Source organism: Oncorhynchus gorbuscha, linkage group LG08 (genome assembly GCF_021184085.1).
Source record: "Oncorhynchus gorbuscha isolate QuinsamMale2020 ecotype Even-year linkage group LG08, OgorEven_v1.0, whole genome shotgun sequence".
Lineage (NCBI taxonomy): Eukaryota > Metazoa > Chordata > Actinopteri > Salmoniformes > Salmonidae > Oncorhynchus > Oncorhynchus gorbuscha.
Genome location: NC_060180.1, coordinates 3018984 through 3044779, shown reverse-complemented (window position 1 = coordinate 3044779; position 25796 = coordinate 3018984). Strand labels below are relative to the sequence as shown.

At 43.3% G+C, this 25796-nt stretch overlaps 1 protein-coding gene across 1 annotated transcript in view; it reads right to left on the bottom strand.

The window, feature by feature from the left end:
- Positions 1–2076: 2076 nt before the first annotated feature.
- Positions 2077–25796, bottom strand: part of LOC124042231 (protein eyes shut homolog) — a 90148-nt gene continuing 66428 nt past the window's right edge. Inside the window, exons 4-8 of the mRNA XM_046360648.1 lie at positions 23776–23948; positions 6848–7030; positions 3119–3285; positions 2274–2418; positions 2077–2081 (exon numbers count right to left, since the gene is read on the bottom strand). Coding sequence (XP_046216604.1) covers positions 2077–2081; positions 2274–2418; positions 3119–3285; positions 6848–7030; positions 23776–23948 — 673 coding nt within the window. The remainder of the gene's footprint in view (positions 2082–2273; positions 2419–3118; positions 3286–6847; positions 7031–23775; positions 23949–25796) is intronic.

Here is a 25796-nt window from a genome sequence, read left to right as displayed (position 1 = left end):
GGGGGTTCTGGTGGGGTACGGCAGTTGAACTAAGCTCATGAGGCATTTATAAGTTATATTCCTCAACACTCAATGGCTATATATGATCAATTTAAAAGCTTAAAAAATAAACGTACCAATCCCCGATTGCCCCTTTAAAGGATGCAGGCACAATCAACATTGGAGCTCTATTCTAACCTCGTCTCCCCCTCTGAATGGTATTGCACTCCCTCTAACTGTCTGACTGTCTGCAACTAGCCTGTCACTATGCTGCTGCCACTGATCTCCCCCCTCTGACTGTCTGTCTGTCTGTCTGTAACTAGCCTGTCACTATGCTGCTGCCACTGATCTCCCCCCTCTGACTGTCTGACTGTCTGTCTGTCTGCAACTAGCCTGTCACTATGCTGCTGCCACTGATCTCCCCCCTCTGACTGTCTGTCTGTCTGTCTGCAACTAGCCTGTCACTATGCTGCTGCCACTGATCTCCCCCCTCTGACTGTCTGACTGTCTGACTGTCTGCAACTAGCCTGCCACTATGCTGCTGCCACTGATCTCCCCCCTCTGACTGTCTGTCTGTCTGTCTGCAACTAGCCTGTCACTATGCTGCTGCCACTGATCTCCCCCCTCTGACTGTCTGACTGTCTGACTGTCTGACTGTCTGCAACTAGCCTGCCACTATGCTGCTGCCACTGATCTCCCCCCTCTGACTGTCTGTCTGTCTGCAACTAGCCTGTCACTATGCTGCTGCCACTGATCTCCCCCCTCTGACTGTCTGACTGTCTGTCTGTCTGCAACTAGCCTGTCACTATGCTGCTGCCACTGATCTCCCCCCTCTGACTGTCTGTCTGTCTGTCTGCAACTAGCCTGTCACTATGCTGCTGCCACTGATCTCCCCCCTCTGACTGTCTGACTGTCTGACTGTCTGCAACTAGCCTGCCACTATGCTGCTGCCACTGATCTCCCCCCTCTGACTGTCTGTCTGTCTGCAACTAGCCTGTCACTATGCTGCTGCCACTGATCTCCCCCCTCTGACTGTCTGACTGTCTGACTGTCTGCAACTAGCCTGCCACTATGCTGCTGCCACTGATCTCCCCCCTCTGACTGTCTGTCTGTCTGCAACTAGCCTGTCACTGCTGCTGCCACTGATCTCCCCCTCTGACTGTCTGACTGTCTGTCTGTCTGTAGCCTGTCACTATGCTGCTGCCACTGATCTCCCCCCTCTGACTGTCTGACTGTCTGTCTGTCTGCAACTAGCCTGTCACTATGCTGCTGCCACTGATCTCCCCCCTCTGACTGTCTGACTGTCTGTCTGTCTGCAACTAGCCTGTCACTATGCTGCTGCCACTGATCTCCCCCTCTGACTGTCTGACTGTCTCTGACTGTCTGCATCTCCCCCTCTGACTGTCTGACCTAGTCACTATGCTGCTGCCACTGATCTCCCCCTCTGACTGTCTGACTGTCTGCAACTAGCCTGTCACTATGCTGCTGCCACTGATCTCCCCCTCTGACTGTCTGTCTGTCTGCAACTAGCCTGCCACTATGCTGCTGCCACTGATCTCCCCCTCTGACTGTCTGACTGTCTGACTGTCTGCAACTAGCCTGCCACTATGCTGCTGCCACTGATCTCCCCCCTCTGACTGTCTGTCTGTCTGCAACTAGCCTGTCACTATGCTGCTGCCACTGATCTCCCCCCTCTGACTGTCTGACTGTCTGTCTGTCTGCAAGTAGCCTGTCACTAGCCTGATCTCCCCCTCTGACTGTCTGACTGTCTGTCTGTCTGCCAGCCTGATGCTGCTGCCACTGATCTCCCCCTCTGACTGTCTGACTGTCTGCAACTAGCCTGCCACTGCTCTGCCACTGATCTCCCCCTCTGACTGTCTGACTGTCTGCAACTAGCCTGCCACTATGCTGCTGCCACTGATCTCCCCCCTCTGACTGTCTGACTGTCTGCAACTAGCCTGTCACTATGCTGCTGCCACTGATCTCCCCCCTCTGACTGTCTGACTGTCTGCAACTAGCCTGTCACTATGCTGCTGCCACTGATCTCCCCCCTCTGACTGTCTGACTGTCTGACTGTCTGCAACTAGCCTGCTGCTGCTACTCTACAGACGTCGAGGCCATGTTACAAACACTGTGAAAAATGTTGTTGTAAAAAGGTGTTTATATTCATTTTATCAGTTAAATTTTATACTCACTATAGTCAGTAGTGGTGGTAGTAGTTACTTATAGTGGCAATACTATAGTCACTGTAATGTCTTGCCGTGAAAGCTGTTTGAGTACCTGTGATGTCTTACCTTGAAAGCCATTGCGAAACCTGGATCCGAGGGGCAGTAGTTCAGGAGTATATTCATTATATCCTCCTACAAAGACTTGGCTTTGCGCGTTGAGACCTGCCAGGTGGCCTGGAGAAGAGCCTGTCCTGTTTCTCTGTCCGTCCACCTGAAAGGATACAGAAATGATTCAGTACACCATACTCAGGCTCTGCCTTGATGGATCCACAAAGACAACACTCCTATTATAGCAGGCTGTCAATGGATCAGCAAAGAGAAGACTCCTAATATAACAGTCTGTCAATGGATCAGCAAAGAGAAGACTCCTAATATAACAGTCTGTCAATGGATCAGCAAAGAGAAGACTCCTAATATAACAGTCTGTCAATGGATCAGTAAAGAGAAGACTCCTATTATAGCAGTCTGTCAATGGATCAGCAAAGAGAAGACTCCTAATATAACAGTCTGTCAATGGATCAGCAAAGAGAAGACTCCTAATATAACAGTCTGTCAATGGATCAGCAAAGAGAAGACTCCTAATATAACAGTCTGTCAATGGATCAGCAAAGAGAAGACTCCTAATATAACAGTCTGTCAATGGATCAGTAAAGAGAAGACTCCTAATATAGCAGTCTGTCAATGGATCAGCAAAGAGAAGACTCCTATTATAACAGTCTGTCAATGGACATATGAGCTTAGATTCCAGTCACAGGCCTCTGACCTCAGAATGGGAACAGTCATGTTTTCAGATGACAGTGCATTAAGGAACCTTTTTACAAAATGAAACATATCCTAAAACATCCAAGAGACTCACACTATCGATTACACATTATTTTCAGGGGTAGAAAGATACTGAAAAAGCAAAGCACCTTTAACCATCCTGTTCTCTTAGATCTGCCAAAGTTCACAGTGTGGATATCGATCTCACGGTTCAGCCGGTCGCTGACCATGGTTCCCACACCAGATCCAAGGTTGAACTTGTGAACAATTCTGCCATTCCGAACCCCCAGAACTAGGAAGTCATCTCCATCAATGCCTGTAACCATATAATTAAAATATGGAACTTACACATATACAGTGGGGCAAAAAAGTATTTAGTCAGCCACCAATTGTGCAAGTTCTCCCACTTAAAAAGATGAGAGAGGCCTGTAATTTTCATCATAGGTACACTTCAACTATGACAGACAAAATGAGGGAAAAAAATCCAGAAAATCACATTGTAGGATTTTTAATGAATTTATTTGCAAATTAGGGTGGAAATAATAGTAGAGAGAATGATTTATTTCAGCTTTTATTTCTTTCATCACATTCCCAGTGGGTCAGAAGTTCACATACACTTAATTAGTATTTGGTAGCATTGCCATTAAATTGTTTAACTTTGGTCAAACATTTTGGGTAGCCTTCCACAAGCTTCCCACAATAAGTTGGGTGAATTTTGGCCCATTCCTCCTGACAGAGCTGGTGTAACTGAGTCAGGTTTGTAGGCCTCCGTGCTCGCACACACTTTTCAGTTCTGCCCACAAATGTTCTATGGGATTGAGGTCAGGGCTTTGTGATGGCCACTCCAATACCTTGACTCTGTTGTCCTTCAGCCATTTTGCCACAACTTTGAAAGTATGCTTGGGGTCATTGTCCATTTGGAAGACCCATTTGCAACCAAGCTTTAACTTCCTGACTGATGTCTTGAGATGTTGCTTCAATACATCCACATAATTTTCCTCCCTCATGATGCCATCTATGTTGTGAAGTGCACCAGTCCCTCCTGCAGCAAAGCACCCCTAACAACATGATGCTGCCACCCCGTGCTTCACGGTTGGGATGGTGTTCTTTGGCTTGCAAGCCTCCCCTTTTCCTCCAAACATAATGATGGTCATTATGGCCAAACAGTTCTATTTTTGTTTCATCAGACCAGAGGACATTTCTCCAAAAAGTACCTTCTTTGTCCCCATGTGCAGTAGCAAACCGTAGTCTGGCTTTTTTATAGTGGTTTTTGAGCAGTGGCTTCTTCCTTGCTGAGTGGCCTTTCAGGTTATGTCGATATAGGATTCGTTTTACTGTGGGTATAGATACTTTTGTACCTGTTTCCTCCAGCATCTTCACAAGGTCCTTTGCTGTTGTTCTGGGATTGATTTGCACTTTTCGCACCAAAGTGCGTTCATCTCTAGGAGACAGAGCACATCTCCTTCCTGAGCGGTATGACGGCTGCGTGGATCCATGGTGCTTATACTTGCGTACTATTGTTTGTACAGGTGAACGTGGTACCTTCAGGCATTTGGAAATTGCTCCCAAGGATGAACCAGACTTGTGGAGGTCTACAATTTTTTCCCATGATGTCAAGCAAAAAGGGCACTGAGTTTGAAGGTATTATATGTATTATATATCTGGACCATATGACATGGACTCGTATCTCACAAAGTGTAATGGGATCATCAAGTAGTCCGACTACTATGTGCTGCATAACATTTCAAAATATGACCTATGTGACATTGCTGAACCCCATTTCTGCCTCAAAACTAAGCTAAAACAATGAGTATGTCAATAATCTTGATGTTTTTTGGGGTGAGGAAGTCTTTGTCACACCATCTAGTGAAGGATGGTTGTGCTTCATGGAACATTATATGGGTGGAGGGATCAGCGTCACGGAGGACTACTTTTGGTTTTATATACTTCCTACTTTTCTATTTATTCAATAGTTTGTATATCTATGTTTGGTATAATTGCTTCTAAAGTTCAAAAATGTCTAACTTGATGAGACATTTTGTAATTGTTGTCATACAATCCAAAATGTTGAATATAAAGCAAATCATTCTACTGGATTTCCCATGGAGGTTTAATGTCAATTTATCAGACCAATTATAGTTGTTCGTTGTTCGTCATCCTTCCTTTTTCATTTCCCTCTTTTTATTTTGTCCTCTTTCTTTCTTTGTACAGTGCTAGTCTTTCTGTTCGGTTCCTTCCCCTGACGACTGCATCATTATTCAAGTTGGCTGTCTCCTTCCTCCTCTCCCTCTATGAATCACCCTAAATAGTCATCTCTAGAGGGAACCAGCCAAGTGCAGAAGATCCACAACCCAACCCTTGTGTTTCCTATTCAGCTGTCCCAAATGGCACCCTATTCCCTACATAGTGCTAGTTTTGACCAGAGCCCTGTGGGCTACATATGCACTATATAGGAAATAGGGTGCAATTTGGGATGCACTCTCTGTCTTTTGATTAAACATACTGTGCACTGATGACATGGCATTAAGTTAAGCAGCTATTAAAGTTGACCTGAGAGAAAGGAAACATTTACAAGTAAGGAAGGAAAGGAAAGGAAAGGGAAGGGAAGGAAGGAAGGAAGGAAAGGAAAGGAAAGGAAAGGAAGGAAGGAAGGAAGGAATGAATGAATGAAGGAAGGAAGGAAGGAAGGAAGGAAGGAAGGAAGGAAGGATAGAGGAACATCTGTCCCTTATTAAGGAAGTGAATCCAATTTATGTCTCATCTGCCTGAATCAAAGAACAAGGAAAGCTATTAACATAAATGAACATAAATGGGAGTCATTTGCTTGCTTGTATCACCTCTTCATCCATTGGCTGCCAGCTACAGCCTTTATTTTATTACCCTCTCTGAAAGAAAATAAAAAAACTCTTGAAGTCGAAAACAATAGTTTAGATGAGAGTTGAATTAATTGCAGGGAGATGTCTGGAACACTCATCAGTAGAAAACAGGTTGAAACAGTCTCGTACTCTGCCAAAAAGTGGAGTCCCTTGGCAAACATATCTTTATTAGTGGGAAAGGGAGTGGAAAGTCTGTGTCTGGGAGAGAGAGTGTGTCTGGGAGACAGAGTTTCTGGGAGAGAGAGTGTGTCTGGGAGAGAAAGTGTGTCGAAACTGGGAGAGAGAGTGTGTCTGGGAGAGAGATGTCTGTCTGGGAGAGAGAGTGTGTCTGGGAGGAGAGTGTGTCTGGAGAGAGAGTGTGTCTGGGAAAGAGATCTTTGTGTGGGAAAGGGAGTGGAAAGTGTGTGTGTGTGTGTGTGTGTGTGTGTGTGTGTGTGTGTGTGTGTGTGTGTGTGTGTGTGTGTGTGTGTGTGTGTGTGTGTGTGTGTGTGTGTGTGTGTGTGTGTGTGTGTGTGTGTGTGTGTGTGTCTGTGTGTGTGTGTGTTTGTGTGTGTCTGTGTGTGTGTGTGTTTGTGTGTGTCTGTGTGTGTGTGTGTTTGTGTGTGTCTGTGTGTATGTGTTTGTGTGTGTGTGTGTGTTTGTGTGTGTGTCTGTGTGTGTGTGTGTGTTTGTGTGTGTCTGTGTGTGTGTGTTTGTGTGTGTCTGTGTGTGTGTGTGTTTGTGTGTGTGTTTGTGTGTGTTTGTGTGTGTCTGTGTGTGTGTCTGGGAGAGAGAGTGTGTTTGTGTGTGTGTGTGTGTTTGTGTGTGTTTGTGTGTGTGTGTGTGTGCATGTGTGTGTGTGCCTGCGTGCGCGAGTGTAATCTATCGCCCTGAAAAATCGATTAGGAGCCACACATTGGGACTGCCCCACTCCTTTTGAAAACAAATGAATGAAAAATCCTAAAGGTTGAATGGAATTAAACTCTCCTTTAACAAAAGAAAAATAGACTGCTCCATCCTCACCCTGTCCTTTCTGTCCAGAGAAGAGGATGAGGTTGTCCTTCAGAGCTGATGCTCTGTCGGCGAACGTTAGTTTCAGTTGGAACTCGTAGTAGACACTGAGACTGGGGATGGAGGAGTACGCTATGAATGAGGTGTACCCAAACTCATCATTCCCACTGAACCTGGCCCGGGTGATGTTGATGGCTGCAGAGGAAAATAAAAAGCAATATACAAACTCTGTTACAGTTCGTTGCTCACCATCAACAAACATATAGTTTTGTTACTCACCATCAACAAACATACAGTTTTGTTACTCATAATCAAGATAAATATAGTTCTGTTACTCACCATCAAGGAACATATAGTTTTGTTACTCATAATCAAGATAAATATAGTTCTGTTGCTCATCATCAAGGAACATACAGTTCTGTTTCTCACCATCAACAAACATATAGTTCTGTTACTCACCATCAAGGAACATATAGTTTTGTTACTCATAATCAAGATAAATATAGTTCTGTTGCTCATCATCAAGGAACATACAGTTCTGTTTCTCACCATCAACAAACATATAGTTCTGTTACTCACCATCAAGGGACATATAGTTATGTTACTCACCATCAACAAACATATAGTCCTGTTACTCACCATCAACAAACATATAGTCCTGTTACTCACCATCAACAAACATATAGTTCTGTTACTCACCATCAAGGGACATATAGTTCTGTTACTCACCATCAAGGGACATATAGTTCTGTTACTCACCATCAACAAACATATAGTTCTGTTACTCACCATCAACATATAGTTCTGTTACTCACCATCAAGGGACATATAGTTCTGTTACTCACCATCAACAAACATATAGTTCTGTTACTCACCATCAACAAACATATAGTTCTGTTACTCACCATCAACAAACATATAGTTCTGTTACTCGCCATCAACAAACATATTGTTCTGTTACTCACCATCAACAAACATATAGTTCTGTTACTCACCATCAAGGGACATATAGTTCTGTTACTCACCATCAAGGGACATATAGTTCTGTTACTCACCATCAACAAACATATAGTTCTGTTACTCACCATCAAGGGACATATAGTTCTGTTACTCACCATCAAGGGACATATAGTTCTGTTACTCACCATCAAGGAACATATAGTTTTGTTACTCATAATCAAGATAAATATAGTTATGTTGCTCATCATCAAGGAACATATAGTTCTGTTTCTCACCATCAACAAACATATAGTTCTGTTACTCACCATCAAGGGACATATAGTTATGTTACTCACCATCAACAAACATATAGTCCTGTTACTCACCATCAACAAACATATAGTCCTGTTACTCACCATCAACAAACATATAGTTCTGTTACTCACCATCAAGGGACATATAGTTCTGTTACTCACCATCAAGGGACATATAGTTCTGTTACTCACCATCAACAAACATATAGTTCTGTTACTCACCATCAACATATAGTTCTGTTACTCACCATCAAGGGACATATAGTTCTGTTACTCACCATCAACAAACATATAGTTCTGTTACTCACCATCAACAAACATATAGTTCTGTTACTCACCATCAAGGGACATATAGTTCTGTTACTCACCATCAACAAACATATAGTTCTGTTACTCACCATCAACAAACATATAGTTCTGTTACTCGCCATCAACAAACATATTGTTCTGTTACTCACCATCAACAAACATATACTTCTGTTACTCACCATCAACAAACATATAGTTCTGTTACTCACCATCAAGGGACATATAGTTCTGTTACTCACCATCAAGGGACATATAGTTCTGTTACTCACCATCAAGGAACATATAGTTTTGTTACTCATAATCAAGATAAATATAGTTATGTTGCTCATCATCAAGGAACATATAGTTCTGTTTCTCACCATCAACAAACATATAGTTCTGTTACTCACCATCAAGGGACATATAGTTATGTTACTCACCATCAACAAACATATAGTCCTGTTACTCACCATCAACAAACATATAGTCCTGTTACTCACCATCAACAAACATATAGTTCTGTTACTCACCATCAAGGGACATATAGTTCTGTTACTCACCATCAAGGGACATATAGTTCTGTTACTCACCATCAACAAACATATAGTTCTGTTACTCACCATCAACATATAGTTCTGTTACTCACCATCAAGGGTTACTCACCATCAAGGGACATATAGTTCTGTTACTCACCATCAACAAACATATAGTTCTGTTACTCACCATCAACAAACATATAGTTCTGTTACTCACCATCAAGGGACATATAGTTCTGTTACTCACCATCAACAAACATATAGTTCTGTTACTCACCATCAACAAACATATAGTTCTGTTACTCGCCATCAACAAACATATTGTTCTGTTACTCACCATCAACAAACATATAGTTCTGTTACTCACCATCAAGGGACATATAGTTCTGTTACTCACCATCAACAAACATATAGTTCTGTCACTCACCATCAAGGAACATAGAGTCCTGTTACTCACCATCAAGACAAATAGAGTTCTGTTACTCACCATCAAGGGACATATAGTTATGTTACTCACCATCATAGGACATAGGGTCCTGTTACTCACCATCAAGACAAATATAGTTCTGTTACTCACCATCAAGACAAATATAGTTCTGTTACTCACCATCAAGACAAATATAGTTCTGTTACTCACCATCATAGGACATAGAGTCCTGTTACTCACCATCAAGACAAATATAGTTCTGTTACTCACCATCAAGGGACATATAGTTATGTCACTAACCATCAACAAACATATAGTCCTGTTACTCACCATCAAGGGACATATAGTTCTGTTACTCACCATCAAGGGACATATAGTTCTGTTACTCACCATCAACAAACATATAGTTCTGTTACTCACCATCAAGGGACATATAGTTATGTTACTCACCATCAACAAACACGTAGTTATGCTGCTCACCATCATAGGACATAGAGTCCTGTTACTCACCATCAAGACAAATATAGTTCTGTTACTCACCATCAAGACAAATATAGTTCTGTTACTCACCATCATAGGACATAGAGTCCTGTTACTCACCATCAAGACAAATATAGTTCTGTTACTCACCATCAAGGGACATATAGTTCTGTTACTCACCATCAAGGGACATATAGTTCTGTTACTCACCATCAACAAACATATAGTTCTGTTACTCACCATCAAGGGACATATAGTTCTGTTACTCACCATCAACAAACATATAGTTCTGTTACTCACCATCAAGGGACATATAGTTCTGTTACTCACCATCAAGACAAATATAGTTCTGTTACTCACCATCAAGACAAATATAGTTCTGTTACTCATCATCAAGGGACATATAGTTATGTTACTCACCATCAAGGGACATATAGTTCTGTTACTCACCAACAAATATGAGGCATAAATGCGACAACATTACAATTGCTCACCGATAAAGAGTAATCTAACATAATGGCACAGGGTATAAGAATAGAATAGACAAGAATAGACTAGACTAGGAACCCCCAGTGAGGATAACTGACAGTATAGAATAGAACAGACTAGGAAAACCTGGTGGGGATAACTGACAGTATACAATATAATAGATTAGGAAACCCCAATAATGATAACTGACAGTATAGAATGGAATAGATTAGAAGCCACAGTGAGGATAATTGACAGTATAGAATAGACTAGAAGCCTCAGTGAGGATAATTGACAGTATAGAATAGACTAGAAGCCCCAGTGAGGATAATTGACAGTATAGAATAGAATAGACTAGAAGCCCCAGTGAGGATAATTGACAATATATTATAGAATAGACTAGAAGCCCCAGTAAGGATAACTGACAGTATAGCAAAGAATAGACTAGAAGCCACAGTGAGGATAATTGACAGTATAGAATAGACTAGAAGCCCCAGTGAGGATAATTGACAGTATAGAATAGAATAAACTAGAATCCCCAGTGAGGATAATTGACAGTATAAAATAGACTAGAAGCCCCCAGTGAAGATAACTGACAGTATAGAATAGAATAAACTAGAATCCCCAGTGAGGATAATTTACAGTATAGAATAGACTAGAAGCTCCAGTGAGGATAACTGACAGTATAGAATAGAATAGACTAGAAGCCCCAGTGAGGATAATTTACAGTATAGAATAGAATAAACTAGAATCCCCAGTGAGGATAACTGACAGTAGCCTACATATCTTGGTCCTATGGACATCCATACGTAGAATGTATGCACACATGACTGTAAGTCGCTTTGGATAAAAGCGTCTGCTAAATGGCATATATATGGACATGAAACATTATAGACCTGGATGGAATAGAAGTGTACAGTACCTGAAATATTACACACCGAACTGCCTGTTACACCCAGAACCAATGTATCTCTATATCACTATATATCTATATACAGCTCTTACTACTTCAATCTTAACATCACTATTACATAAATGTCTTTGATTATTTTGTTTCCAACACGTCACCAGCATCAGCAGTACTAGCAGCTGCCACAAGACAGCACTGTTGATTCACCATGCCGTACCACAGAGACACCATGCCGTACCACCACCTCACAATGATATAAGGAATGATGGCCTGTTTTAGAATACTGCCTTTTCCCCATCCCCATTTTCTTTTCATTAGTCGCTGCTAACAAAGGTTCTTGGCAGGCGAGCAACATTTCAAATACCCTACATAATGTTCACTGCTGGTAGCTAGGGGGACAATAACTAATTCCAGTGATTATCAATTACAATCAACAGCTTACTAGTTCTAAACGCATAGTTGATTCAATAATGCTGCCTGCCTCTTTCTCCCTTGTTCTCTTCCCATTTTAGCACTGACCACTGATTCACTGGATTTTACACCAGGGAAGGACTTCATGGGAATATCCTCTCTCTCTCTCCCCATCTCTCCCTCCCTCCCCAGAATCAATTAAACATCTGTGGCATATCTCGGCACACCAATCAGACCCTGGTCGTGCACACAACATTAGGCTCTACATCTTAGCAAATATATTATAACTTGCATATTGTCTCTTTCTCGTGATTTCCTTCTCTGTGTCATTGTCTCCTTCCTTCCCCTCAGTCCTTCTAGCCCTCCATGTCTACATACAATGTCTGCATCCCACATGGTAGTCTTTTCCCTTAACTCTGCACTACAGCTGTTCTAACATGGGGATTTGTGAAACGTATTCCTCAGTCTGAGGTGTCTCCACTTACGTCAGTGAATAGTTAGCTTTTTCACTTGGCGCCAACTGGTAAGACGCTTCAGGAGGAAGCTGTAATGGCTAATGGAGCAGTGTGACGTCCTTTACAGAGCTCCCCTCTGTGACTGGTCGGTGCTCCTCTGTTTGGCTAGTGAATTATTGATGCCTGTTATGCAGGAAAATAATTCTGCTGTTATTGTTAAGTCTGGTTTGTATTTGGTTTCAATATTGTTTTTGTATTTCCACAGTGTTTATTGAACGGCTGCTTCACGGCTTTATAGCAACAGCTCAATCTGAGTTTCTATAGTCAGTCTGAACTGATTGTCTGTGGACGCTCCCTCAGCGGCAGCATGTTTTTACCTCTGCTCCCTCAGTGGCATGCAGCATGTTTTTGGCATGCAGCATGTTTTTACCTCTGCTCCCTCAGTGGCATGCAGCATGTTTTTACCTCTGCTCCCTCAGTGGCATGCAGCATGTTTTTACCTCTGCTCCCTCCTGGGCAGTGGCTCCCTCAGTGGCAGCATGTTTGGCATGCAGCATGTTTTTACCTCTGCTCCCTCAGTGGCATGCAGCATGTTTTTACCTCTGCTCCCTCAGTGGCATGCAGCATGTTTTTACCTCTGCTCCCTCAGTGGCATGCAGCATGTTTTTACCTCCTCAGTGGCATGCAGCATGTTTTTACCTCTGCTCCCTCAGTGGCAGCATGTTTTTACCTCTGCTCCCTCAGTGGCATGCAGCATGTTTTTACCTCTGCTCCCTCAGTAGCCTCTGCTCCCCTGCAGTGGCATGCAGCATGTTTTTACCTCTGCTCCCTCAGTGGCATGCAGCATGTTTTTACCTCTGCTCCCTCAGTGGCATGCAGCATGTTTTTACCTCTGCTCCCTCAGTGGCATGCAGCATGTTTTTACCTCTGCTCCCTCAGTGGCATGCAGCATGTTTTTACCTCTGCTCCCTCAGTGGCATGCAGCATGTTTTTACCTCTGCTCCCTCAGTGGCATGCAGCATGTTTTTACCTCTGCTCCCTCAGTGGCATGCAGCATGTTTTTACCTCTGCTCCCTCAGTGGCATGCAGCATGTTTTTACCTCTGCTCCCTCAGTGGCAGCATGTTTTTACCTACCTGCTCCCAGTCAGTGGCATGCAGCATGTTTTTACCTCTGCTCCCTCTGCATGTTTTTCCCTCAGTGGCATGCAGCATGTTTTTACCTCTGCTCCCTCAGTGGCATGCAGCATGTTTTTACCTCTGCTCCCTCAGTGGCATGCAGCATGTTTTTACCTCTGCTCCCTCAGTGGCATGCAGCATGTTTTTACCTCTGCTCCCTCAGTGGCATGCAGCATGTTTTTACCTCTGCTCCCTCAGTGGCATGCAGCATGTTTTTACCTCTGCTCTCTGAGTGCAATGCAGCTTCCCTCTCTTCCTGTTCCCCCTCCTCCTCCCCTTCTTTGTGGTTATTTGCAGGGAGAGCTGATATGAGCATGAATTCCTGTTGAGCTTCTTGTCAAGGGTCATATACATTGCTATTTGTAGGACAAAATAGTATTGGGGATCAGGGCACTATACACTACATTTGACAAAGGATAGTGAGGTATCCACAGGGTACAAATCCCCTCCTCCATCAAATATCATAAACAAGCACAAAAGGTTGTACTGTAAGTGGAGCCCAGGCGTGACTCCCTATAGACAGGTACAACGATGGTAGGTGGAGCCCAGGCATAACCTCCTATAGACAGGATCAACGATGGTAGGTGGAGCCCAGGCATAACCTCCTATAGACAGGATCAACTGATGGTAGGTGGAGCCCAGGTCATAACCTCCTATAGACAGGATCAACGATGGTAGGTGGATCAGGCATAACCTCCTTTGACAGGATAGTGAGGTGGAGCCCAGGCAAACCTCCTCCATCAAACATCATAAACAACAAAAGGATGGTAGGTGGAGCCCAGGCGTGACCCCCTATAGACAGGATCAACGATGGTAGGTGGAGCCCAGGCATAACCTCCTATAGACAGGATCAACGATGGTAGGTGGAGCCCAGGCATAACCTCCTATAGACAGGATCAACGATGGTAGGTGGAGCCCAGGCATAACCTCCTATAGACAGGATCAACGATGGTAGGTGGAGCCCAGGAACAACCTCCTATAGATAGGATCAACGATGGTAGGTGGAGCCCAGGCATAACCTCCTATAGACAGGATCAACGATGGTAGGTGGAGCCCAGGCATAACCTCCTATAGACAGGATCAACGATGGTAGGTGGAGCCCAGGCATAACCTCCTATAGACAGGATCAACGATGGTAGGTGGAGCCCAGGCATATCCTCCTATAGACAGGATCAACGATGGTAGGTGGAGCCCAGGCATAACCTCCTATAGACAGGATCAACGATGGTAGGTGGAGCCCAGGCATAACCTCCTATAGACAGGATCAACGATGGTAGGTGGAGCCCAGGCATAACCTCCTATAGACAGGATCAACGATGGTAGGTGGAGCCCAGGCATAACCTCCTATAGACAGGATCAACAGCACTAGGTGGAGCCCAGGCATAACCTCCTATAGACAGGATCAACGATGGTAGGTGGAGCCCAGGCATAACCTCCTATAGACAGGATCAACGATGGTAGGTGGAGCCCAGGCATAACCTCCTATAGACAGGATCAACGATGGTAGGTGGAGCCCAGGCATAACCTCCTATAGACAGGATCAACGGCACTAGGTGGAGCCCAGGCGTTAACCCCTATCGATAGGATCAACGGTAGGTGGAGCCCAGGCATCACCTCCTATAGACAGGATCAACGGCACTAGGTGGAGCCCAGGCATGACCCCGTATCGACAGGTTCAGAGGTTGTGGGAGATCTTGGTGTTCTATGTGTATTCCCTGACATCCAGTGTACCCTAAGCGGGGTTTTACAGCACCCGGATGCATCCGTTTATCAGAAATACAGCTAATTCAGCCTACAGTAGCTTATTTTTCTTCTGAAACCGGATGTGGGAACTCCGCTCAGGCGTCTTTTTACGCCTGCTATGTTAGGTTGCATCTGTGTGATAGCACTGAGAGTAGTGATTGGTTTCTTCTCTCTAGATGGCCTCAAGCATTCCACATCTTTCCTCACGCTCCGTCGGTATGAACTGAACACGGCGGTGCCAAATGGCACTCTATTTCCTAAATAGTGCACTACTTTTGACCAGATCCACCAGTAAGTGCATTACGTAAGAAATAGGGTGCCATTTGGGATGCATCCACAACCATTAAAAATATAACCTACCGACCCTTCCCCTGCTCCCACCCAGTCTATTCTGATATACAGGAAGCCTTAAGGCTGACTTATTGGGAGTAGCTTGTGTTACTATATTTGTTGTGAACCGACGGTTTGAACAACACAAATCAATAGACACCATAAAGCCTGCTGTTGTTATTCTGAGTTTGTGAGTTCACCTCATGTCGTCTGGTCCTAACTCCTGTAGCTAGGAGTACTGCATTATTATACACTTCAATAGACCACATACCAGAAGCTCTGTGAGCTACAACGTCAACTATTTCCACCAAGTACAGTAGAAGTTTATATTGTGTTCTCCTCTCCCAGTGGGAATGAATGTCTAACACATTAGAAGACCTTGGCTGACATGGCTGGCTGACATTCAATCAAAGCTTGCAATGGGGAAAATACACAACATTGCTTCTAGGCAGAGAAAACAGATGCCTATTTCAAGTAAATGAAGAGGTCGGATTCCCAAATGAAAATAAAATAAATGAATAATCATTCCCATTCATTTGAGATTGAGGCCTGCAGATTTATTTGAACTGTGTGTAGCCTATTGAATCCACCCACAACTGTGGGGAAATATTTCCTACAACAAGCCCAAAAATAACACTGCAATCTAATCCTTCCAGAAATGACATACAACACAGCATCATGAAGAGAATAGACAGGAGGTTAAGTATCTCTGGTGTTATATATGTGATAGCCAGGTCCCAGATCAGTTTGAGCTGTAAGAGAGAAAGTGTAGTATTATCTCTGCTGTTATAAATATGATCGCCAGGTCCCAGATCAGTTTGAGCTGTGTTGCTAACTCCTATTGAATGACAAGACATGACAATGACCATCAGAGTTGGCAAGACAGCATAACTAGATCTGTAGTAGTGTAGAGGTACGTCATTCTAAGCATGGACAGAACACAAGAACAGCTGTGGCACAACTCAGTGATATAAGGGGTTACAGACACAGTAGAGAGAGGGTGGGCTCTTTGGGTTTCATCAGTTATGCAAACCATTTTGGGAATAATCAGTCTGTTTAAATGAACACTCTTGAGTTTAGGACCCACATTATTCTCACTGTATATCTGGGTTGGGATCAATTCCATTTCAATGAAGTTGATTCAGGAACTGACCCCAACCCTGCTGTTAATTAACCATGAGATGCTTATTGACCTTCATGGACCTTCTTTGACAGGTTTGAGGGAATAAAAGCGTTCTATCTCCCAGGTAGTGGTGAGGGAATAAAGGACGTTCTATCACCCAGGTGGTGGTGAGGGAATAAAGGACGTTCTATCACCCAGGTGGTGGTGAGGGCATAAAGAACGTTCTATCACCCAGGTGGTGGTGAGGGCATAAAGGATGTTCTATCACCCAGGTGGTGATGAGGACATGAAGGTCATTCTATCACCCAGGTGGTGGTGAGGGCATGAAGGTCATTCTATCACCCAGGTGGCGATGATACAAGTTGGGGAAAATAAAACCCATATTTCCAAGAGAAAAAGACACTGATGCTTAAAAGACACTGAGAGGACAAACCATTAAGAACACCGGCTCTTTCCATGACATAGACTGACTAGTTGAATCCAGGCGAAAGCTATGATCCCTTATTGATGTCACTTGTTAAATCTACTTCCACCAGTGTAGATGAAGGGGAGGAGACAGGTTAAAGAATGATTTTGAAGCCTTGAGACAGTTAACACATGGATTGTGTATTTGTGCCATTCAGAGGGTGAATGGGCGAGACAACATATTGAAGTGCCTTTTGAACGGGGTATAATAGCAGGTGTCAGGCGCACTGGTTCATGTAAAGAACTGCAACGCTGCTGGGTTTTTCACACAGATTCTTGTGTGTATCAAGAATGGCCCACCACCCAAAGGACATCCAGTCAACTTGACACAGCTGTGGGAAGCATTGGAGTCAACATGGACCAGCATCCCTGTGGAGCGCTTTAGACACCTTGTAGAGTCAACATGGACCAGCATCCCTGTGGAACGCTTTAGACACCTTGTAGAGTCAACATGGACCAGCATCCCTGTGGAACGCTTTAGACACCTTGTAGAGTCAACATGGACCAGCATCCCTGTGGAACGCTTTAGACACCTTGTAGAGTCAACATGGACCAGCATCCCTGTGGAACGCTTTAGACACCTTGTAGAGTCAACATGGACCAGCATCCCTGTGGAACGCTTTAGACACCTTGTAGAGTCAACATGGACCAGCATTCCTGTGGAACGCTTTGGACACCTTGTAGAGTCAACATGGACCAGCATCCCTGTGGAACGCTTTAGACACCTTGTAGAGTCAACATGGACCAGCATCCCTGTGGAACGCTTTAGACACCTTGTAGAGTCAACATGGACCAGCATCCCTGTGGAACGCTTTTGACACCTTGTAGAGTCAACATGGACCAGCATCCCTGTGGAACGCTTTTGACACCTTGTGAGTCCATGCCCCAACGAATTGAGGCTGTTCTGAGGTCAAAAGGACTGGGTGCAACTCAATATTAGGAAGGTATTCTTAATGTTTTGTACACTCAGTGTAGAAAATCCATATTGTTTATGTTTTTCTAAAGGATATTGGGCTTAACAGCATCCACCACACATCCATATAGTTTCCTACTGTTTTCCCTTCTCTCAGAAGCTAACCTTGAACTCCACACACCCTTCAATATTCCACAGAGTGAACAAACAGACTGAACAGTACGGTACTGTAATAGCAAATACAGTAAACACAACAAAAACATACTTTCTCAAAATGATCTTTCTGAACTGAAAATCCTTCATTTTTGTTTTCTTAAAATGGCAAAATATGTATGTTGACATACCTTCCTACCCACTCTGTATCTATAACAACATGTATGTTGACATACCTTCCTACCCACTCTGTATCTATAACAACATGTATGTTGACATACCTTCCTACCCACTCTGTATCTATAACAACATGTATGTTGACATACCTTCCTACCCACTCTGTATCTATAACAACATGTATGTTGACATACCTTCCTACCCACTCTGTATCTATAACAACATGTATGTTGACATACCTTCCTACCCACTCTGTATCTATAACAACATGTATGTTGACATACCTTCCTACCCACTCTGTATCTATAACAACATGTATGTTGACATACCTTCCTACCCACTCTGTATCTATAACAACATGTATGTTGACATACCTTCCTACCCACTCTGTATCTATAACAACATGTATGTTGACATACCTTCCTACCCACTCTGTATCTATAACATGTATGTTGACATACCTTCCTACCCACTCTGTATCTATAACAACATGTATGTTGACATACCTTCCTACCCACTCTGTATCTATAACAACATGTATGTTGACATACCTTCCTACCCACTCTGTATCTATAATATGTATGTTGACATACCTTCCTACCCACTCTGTATCTATAACAACATGTATGTTGACATACCTTCCTACCCACTCTGTATCTATAACAACATGTATGTTGACATACCTTCCTACCCACTCTGTATCTATAACAACATGTATGTTGACATACCTTCCTACCCACTCTGTATCTATAATACCCACTCTGTATCTATAACAACATGTATGTTGACATACCTTCCTACCCACTCTGTATCTATAACAACATGTATGTTGACATACCTTCCTACCCACTCTGTATCTATAACAACATGTATGTTGACATACCTTCCTACCCACTCTGTATCTATAACAACATGTATGTTGACATACCTTCCTACCCACTCTGTATCTATAACAACATGTATGTTGACATACCTTCCTACCCACTCTGTATCTATAACATGTATGTTGACATACCTTCCTACCCACTCTGTATCTATAACAACATGTATGTTGACATACCTTCCTACCCACTCTGTATCTATAACAACATGTATGTTGACATACCTTCCTACCCACTCTGTATCTATAACAACATGTATGTTGACATACCTTCCTACCCACTCTGTATCTATAACAACATGTATGTTGACATACCTTCCTACTTCTCCACTCTGTATCTATCATTATGTTGACATACCTTCCTACCCACTCTGTATCTATCCTCATTATGTTGACATACCTTCCTACCCACTCTGTATCTATAACAACATTATGTTGACATAGCCTTCCTACCCACTCTGTATCATCATTATGTTGACATACCTTCCTACCCACTCTGTATCTATCAACATGTATGTTGACATACCTTCCACCAAGCTGCCTCCTCATTAGATTAGACTACTCTTCCACCAAGCTGCCTCCTCATAGCTACCTTCCTCCACAAGATTATTGTTGAGCTCTCTCCACCAAGCTGCCTCCTCATTAGATTAGAGCTACCTCCACCAAGCTGCCTATCATTAGATTAGAGCTCTTCCACCAAGCTGTATCCTCCTCATTAGATTAGAGCTACTCTCCACCAAGCTGCCTCTATCATTAGATTAGGCCTACCCACTCTCTCCACCAAACTGCCTCCTCATTAGATTAGGCCTCTCTCCACCAAGCTGCCTCCTCATTAGATTATGTTGCTCCTCCACCAAGCTGCCTCTATCAAGATTATGCCTCTTGATGCTGCCTCCACCAGCTCTGTCCACCAAGCTCCTCCTCATTAGATTGAGCTCTCTTCCACCAAGCTGCCTCCTCATTAGATTACAAGCTCTCTCCACCAAGCTGCCTCCTCATTAGATTGAGCTCTCTCCACCACGCTGCCTCCTCATTAGATTAGAGCTACCTTCCACCAGCTGTATCCTCCTCATTAGATTAGAGCTTTCTCCACCAAGCTGCCTCCTCATTAGATTGAGCTCTCTCCACCAAGCTGCCTCCTCAATTAGTATTTGAGCATACCTTCCACCACTCTGTATCTATCCTCATTATGATTGACCTACTCCACCAACATACAGTTTGATTCCTACCCACTCTGTATTAGATTATGTTGACATACCTTCCTACCCAGAATAAGAACATGTTGTTTTCCTTCCTATTTTCACAATATTATGACAATGGAATGTTTGCATCTAGTTGGATGTCAGTTTGATTAACATGACCATTTTTCCGTAGATAAATGACAGAAAGGCAGTTGACATTAAGGTTCTAACACTGGAGGAACAGAACATGATATCATACTCCTCTCCTCCTTATCTTTATAGTGCATCCTTATCCCTTTATAGTACCTTCCTACCCTTTTCCCTTTATAGTACTCCAACCTTTATAGTGACATACCTTCCATACCTTCTCCCTTTATAGCTGCCTCCTCATTCCCTTTATAAGCTCTTCTCCTTTAAGCTGCCTCCTCATTATATTACACTCTCTCCCTTTATAGTGCCTCCTCCCTTTATATTACAGCTCCTTCTCCTTTATAGCTGCCTCTTCATTAGATTAGAGCTCTTCTCCACCATAGCTGCCTCCTCATTAGATTAGCGCTCTTCTCCACCAAGCTGCCTCCTCATTAGATTAGCGCTCTCTCCCTTTATAGCTGCCTCCTTTTCATTATATTAGCAGCTCTCTCCACCTTTATAGTGCCTCCTTTCCCTTTATAGTGCCTCATCATTTTAGAGCTCCTCCATAGTGCCTCCTTTTCCTTTATAGATTAGCAGCTCCTTCTCCCTTTATAGTGCCTCCTCATTCCCTTTATAGTGCACTCCTCTCCCTTTATACTGCCTCCTCATTTATAGTGCACTCTCTTTTCCCTTTATAGTGCCTCCTCATTTATAGAGCACTCCTTTTCCCTTTATAGCCTCTTTTCCTTTATAGCTGCCTCCTTTTCCTTTATAGTAGACTCTCTTCTCCACTTTATAGTGCACTCCTCCCTTTATAGTCACTCCACCCTTATCGCCTCATTTCCCTTTTAGTGCACTCCTTTCTCCTTTATAGCTGCCTCCTCATTAGATTAGAGCTCTCTCCACCCTGCCTCCCTTTATAGTGCACTCCTTTTCCCTTTATAGCCTCCTTTTCATTATAGTTTCTTTATAGTGCCTCCTTTTCCCTTTATAGTAGAGCTCCTTTTCCCTTTATAGTGCCTCCTCCTTTTAGGCCCTTTCCACCATAGTGCACTCATTTTCCCTTTATAGAACATGTCCTTTTCCCTTTTTCACAATCCTTTTCAATTTATAGTTTGCATCTTTTGTCAGTTTATTACATGACCATTTTCCCTTTATAGTGCACTCCTTAAGGTTCCCTTTATAGTGAACAGAACTCCTTCTCCCTTTATAGTACTCCTTTTCCCTTTATAGTGCACTCCTTTTCCCTTTATAGTTCCTTTTCCCTTTATAGTGCACTCCTTTTCCCTTTATAGTGCACTCCTTTTTTTCCCTTTATAGTGCACTCCTTTTCCCTTTATAGTGCACTCCTTTTCCCTTTATAGTGCACTCCTTCTCCCTTTATAGTGCACTCCTTTTCCCCTTTTCCCTTTATAGTGCACTCCTTTTCCCTTTATAGTACACTCCTTTTCCCTTTATACACTCCTTTTCCCTTTATAGCACTCCTTTTCCCTTTATACACTCCTTTTCCCTTTATAGTGCACTCCTTTTCCCTTTATAGTGCACTCCTTTTCCCTTTATAGTGCACTCCTTTTCCCTTTATAGTGCACTCCTTTTCCCTTTATAGTGCACTCCTCCTTTCCCTTTATAGTGCACTCCTTTTCCCTTTATAGTGCACTCCTTTTCCCTTTATAGTGCACTCCTTTCCCTTTATAGTTCCTTTATAGTTCCTTTCCCTTTATAGTGCACTCCTTTTCCCTTTATAGTACACTCCTTTTCCCTTTATAGTGCACTCCTTTTCCCTTTATAGTGCACTCCTTTTCCCTTTTATACTCCTTTTCCCTTTATAGCACTCCTTTTCCCTTTATAGTGCACTCCTTTTCCCTTTATAGTGCACTCCCTTTTCCCTTTATAGTGCACTCCTTTTTTTCCCTTTATAGTGCACTCCTTTTCCCTTTATAGTGCACTCCTTCTCCCTTTATAGTGCACTCCTTTTCCCTTTATAGTACACTCCTTTTCCCTTTATAGTGCACTCCTTTTCCCTTTATAGTGCACTCCTTTTCCCTTTATAGTGCACTCCTTCTCCCTTTATAGTGCACTCCTTTTCCCTTTATAGTACACTCCTTTTCCCTTTATAGTGCACTCCTTTTCCCTTTATAGTGCACTCCTTTTCCCTTTATAGTGCACTCCTTCTCCCTTTATAGTGCACTCCTTTTCCCTTTATAGTACACTCCTTTTCCCTTTATAGTGCACTCCTTTCCCTTTATAGTGCACTCCTTTTCCCTTTATAGTGCACTCCTTTTCCCTTTATAGTGCACTCCTTTCTCCCTTTATAGTGCACTCCTTTTCCCTTTATAGTGCACTCCTTTTCCCTTTATAGTGCACTCCTTTTCCTTTATAGTGCACTCCTTTTCCCTTTATAGTGCACTCCTTTTCCCTTTATAGTGCACTCCTTTTCCCTTTATAGTGCACTCCTTTTCCCTTTATAGTGCACTCCTTTTCCCTTTATAGTGCACTCCCTTTATAGTGCACTCCTTTTCCCTTTATAGTGCACTCCTTCTCCCTTTATAGTGCACTCCTTTTCCCTTTATAGTGCACTCCTTCTCCCTTTACAGTGCACTCCCTTTATAGTGCACTCCTTATGACCAAAGCCCAAGTAGGGAGGCAGGTAGCCTAGCGGTTAAGAGGTTGGGCCAGTAACTGAAAGGTTGCTGGCTCGAATCCCCGAGATGACTAGGTGAAAAATCTGTCGATGTGCCCTTGGGCAAGGCACTTAACTCTAGTTGCTCCTATAAGTTGCTCTGGATAAAAATGTAGCGCACTATATAGGGTCCCATTTGGGACGCATTTCTTGACTGTAGGTTAACCCTTATTAAAGGTGACTGCTTGGAAAACCAATGCACTAAACCAGCCAGCTACTTAGAAAAGATCCCTTTAAGAACTTATCAGAGCTCCACCGCCTCTCTGGAACATCCAGCAGAGTAGATAGATACACTTTGTAAAGCTATTGATTATTATCATCCTAATGTGAAAATCCATTCGCAAAGGAAGACACAAGCTTTTTCCCCCAGCAGGATTTCCATTTCATTAACTTCTCCCTTTTACTTCCTTGCTGTTCTTCACTATCTGTCATCTCTCCACTGTTGCCTCTCAACCGATCCCCGAGACTGTGGAGCAGACCTGGGTTCAACTAGTATGTGTTTTCTTTCACATACTTTGAGTGTTTGATTTGAACCTTCCTGGAGTGCCAGCTAGGCAATCAGTGGAATGGTATCAAACACATCAAACACATGGTTTCCATGGTTTCCATGGTTTCCTTGTGTTTGATGCCATTCCATTAGGTCCGTTCCAGTCATTATTATGAGCCGTCCTCCCCTCAGCAGCCTCCTGTGATACGCATGTATTATGTATAACTATAATGTTATATATTATGTATAACATATTGTGTCTATATCTTACCATCATCACACAGCAGGCCCTGTCTTCCGTAAGGGCAGAGACACACAGCTTCCTGGTGGGACTTGGGGATACAGGTGGCTCCGTGACCACAGGGGCTCCACTCACAGGCTGTGAACTGGCAGAGCCGACCAGAGTAGAGAGGAGGGCACTCACAGAACCAGTCCTCTGCATCACTATACACAGGGAGAAATAGAGACAGACACACACAGAGAGGAGAGATCATTAGGACCAAGGGGAAATGGACCCTGGTAGTTCTAGTGATGTGTTTCTAGAGAGAGAGAGAGAGTGAGAGATAGAGAGAGAAATAGAGAGAGAGAGAGAGAGAGAGAGAGAGAGAGAGAGAGAGAGAGAGAGAGAGAGAGAGAGAGAGAGAGAGAGAGACAGAGAGAGAGAGAGAGAGAGAGAGAGAGAGAGAGAGAGAGAGAGAGAGAGAGAGAGAGAGAGAGAGAGAGAGAGAGAGAGAGAGAGAGAGAGAGAGAGAGAGAGAGAGAGAGAGAGAGAGAGAGAGAGAGAGAGAGAGAGAGAGAGACAGAGAGAGAGAGAGAGAGAGAGAGACAGAGACAGAGAGAGAGAGAGAGAGAGAGAGAGAGAGAGAGAGAGAGAGAGAGAGAGAGAGAGAGAGAGAGAGAGAGAGAGAGAAGAGAAAGAGAAAGAGAGATGATCAAGTAATCAACAACTTCATGAATGAAAACACTGTATAAAACTCTGTGATGAATCAATATAGACGAGTTAAGACATGAACAATATCTCCATCAGTCCCAGACGGAATACATCCAGTATGACACACTGGAGCTCTGCAGAAAGGAGCTGCCGCGTTAGATGGATGGACTGGCTGGTTGAGGAGATGGACAGGTGTTATGTTATAGATTTAATTCAGAAAACACATCAGATTCAACAGCAGGTGTGTGTGTGTGTCTGTGTCTGTGTCTGTGTGTGTGTGTGTTTCTGTGTCTGTGTCTGTGTCTGTGTGTGTGTGTGTGTGTGTGTGTGTGTGTGTGTGTGTGTGTGTGTGTGTGTGTGTGTGTGTGTGTGTGTGTGTGTGTGTGTGTGTGTGTGTGTGTGTGTGTGTGTGTGTGTGTGTGTGTGTGTGTGTGTGTGTGTGTGTGTGTGTGTGTGTGTGCGTATGTGTGCATGTGCGTGTGCATGTGTGCGTGTGCGTGTGCATGTGTGCATGTGTGCATGTGTGTGTGTGTGTGTTCTGCCTCTTTCAGCTCCTTACAAAAATGTAAACACATCTGTGCTTTCAGTGAATGCAGATAATAACCACTGTCCCAAACGGCACCCTATTCCCTATAAGTCCTGGTCAAAAGTAGTGCTCTATATAGGGAATAGGGCACCATTTAGGATGCACATAATAACCTGCAGGAAACCAATGATTGGGAGTGGTTGAGCAAACATATGGCCCAAAAAGTATACACATGACTCTCCTACCCTATCCTCTTCTCCTTTTCTCAATTCATATTCATGGCTTTATCTCTGGGTTGGAGAGGAAGTGGAGGCTAGGCTAGTCATATTATTTACACTTCATAAGCTCCTCTGTAAGAGGCACACACTTTTCAAAGGTATAATATCAGATAGAGAAGGCATTGGTGTGGTTTCACGTCTATAAATTAATAATGGGCCTTGAGCAGCCAGCACTGCGGGATGTATTTTCCTTCACTTTCTCCTCCAGAAACTGGCTTCTAGAAATTAAATATTTACCTTCTGTCGCCGGAATTTAGAACTGTTAGAATGACTGTATGGAACGCGGCTTAGAAGGAAGGGAAATAGACTGTAAAGTCAAGTCTTGTTTTCAGCATAAACGTCACACTGACTGTTAATGGTGGTAAATATTATCAGTCAAATAGCATCCTAACCCCTAATATACCTAACCCCTAATATACCTAACCCCTAATATACCTAACCCCTAATATACCTAACCCCTAATATACCTAACCCCTAATATACCTCACCCCTAATATACCTAACCCCTAATATACCTAACCCCTAATATATCTCACCCCTAATATACCTAACCCCTA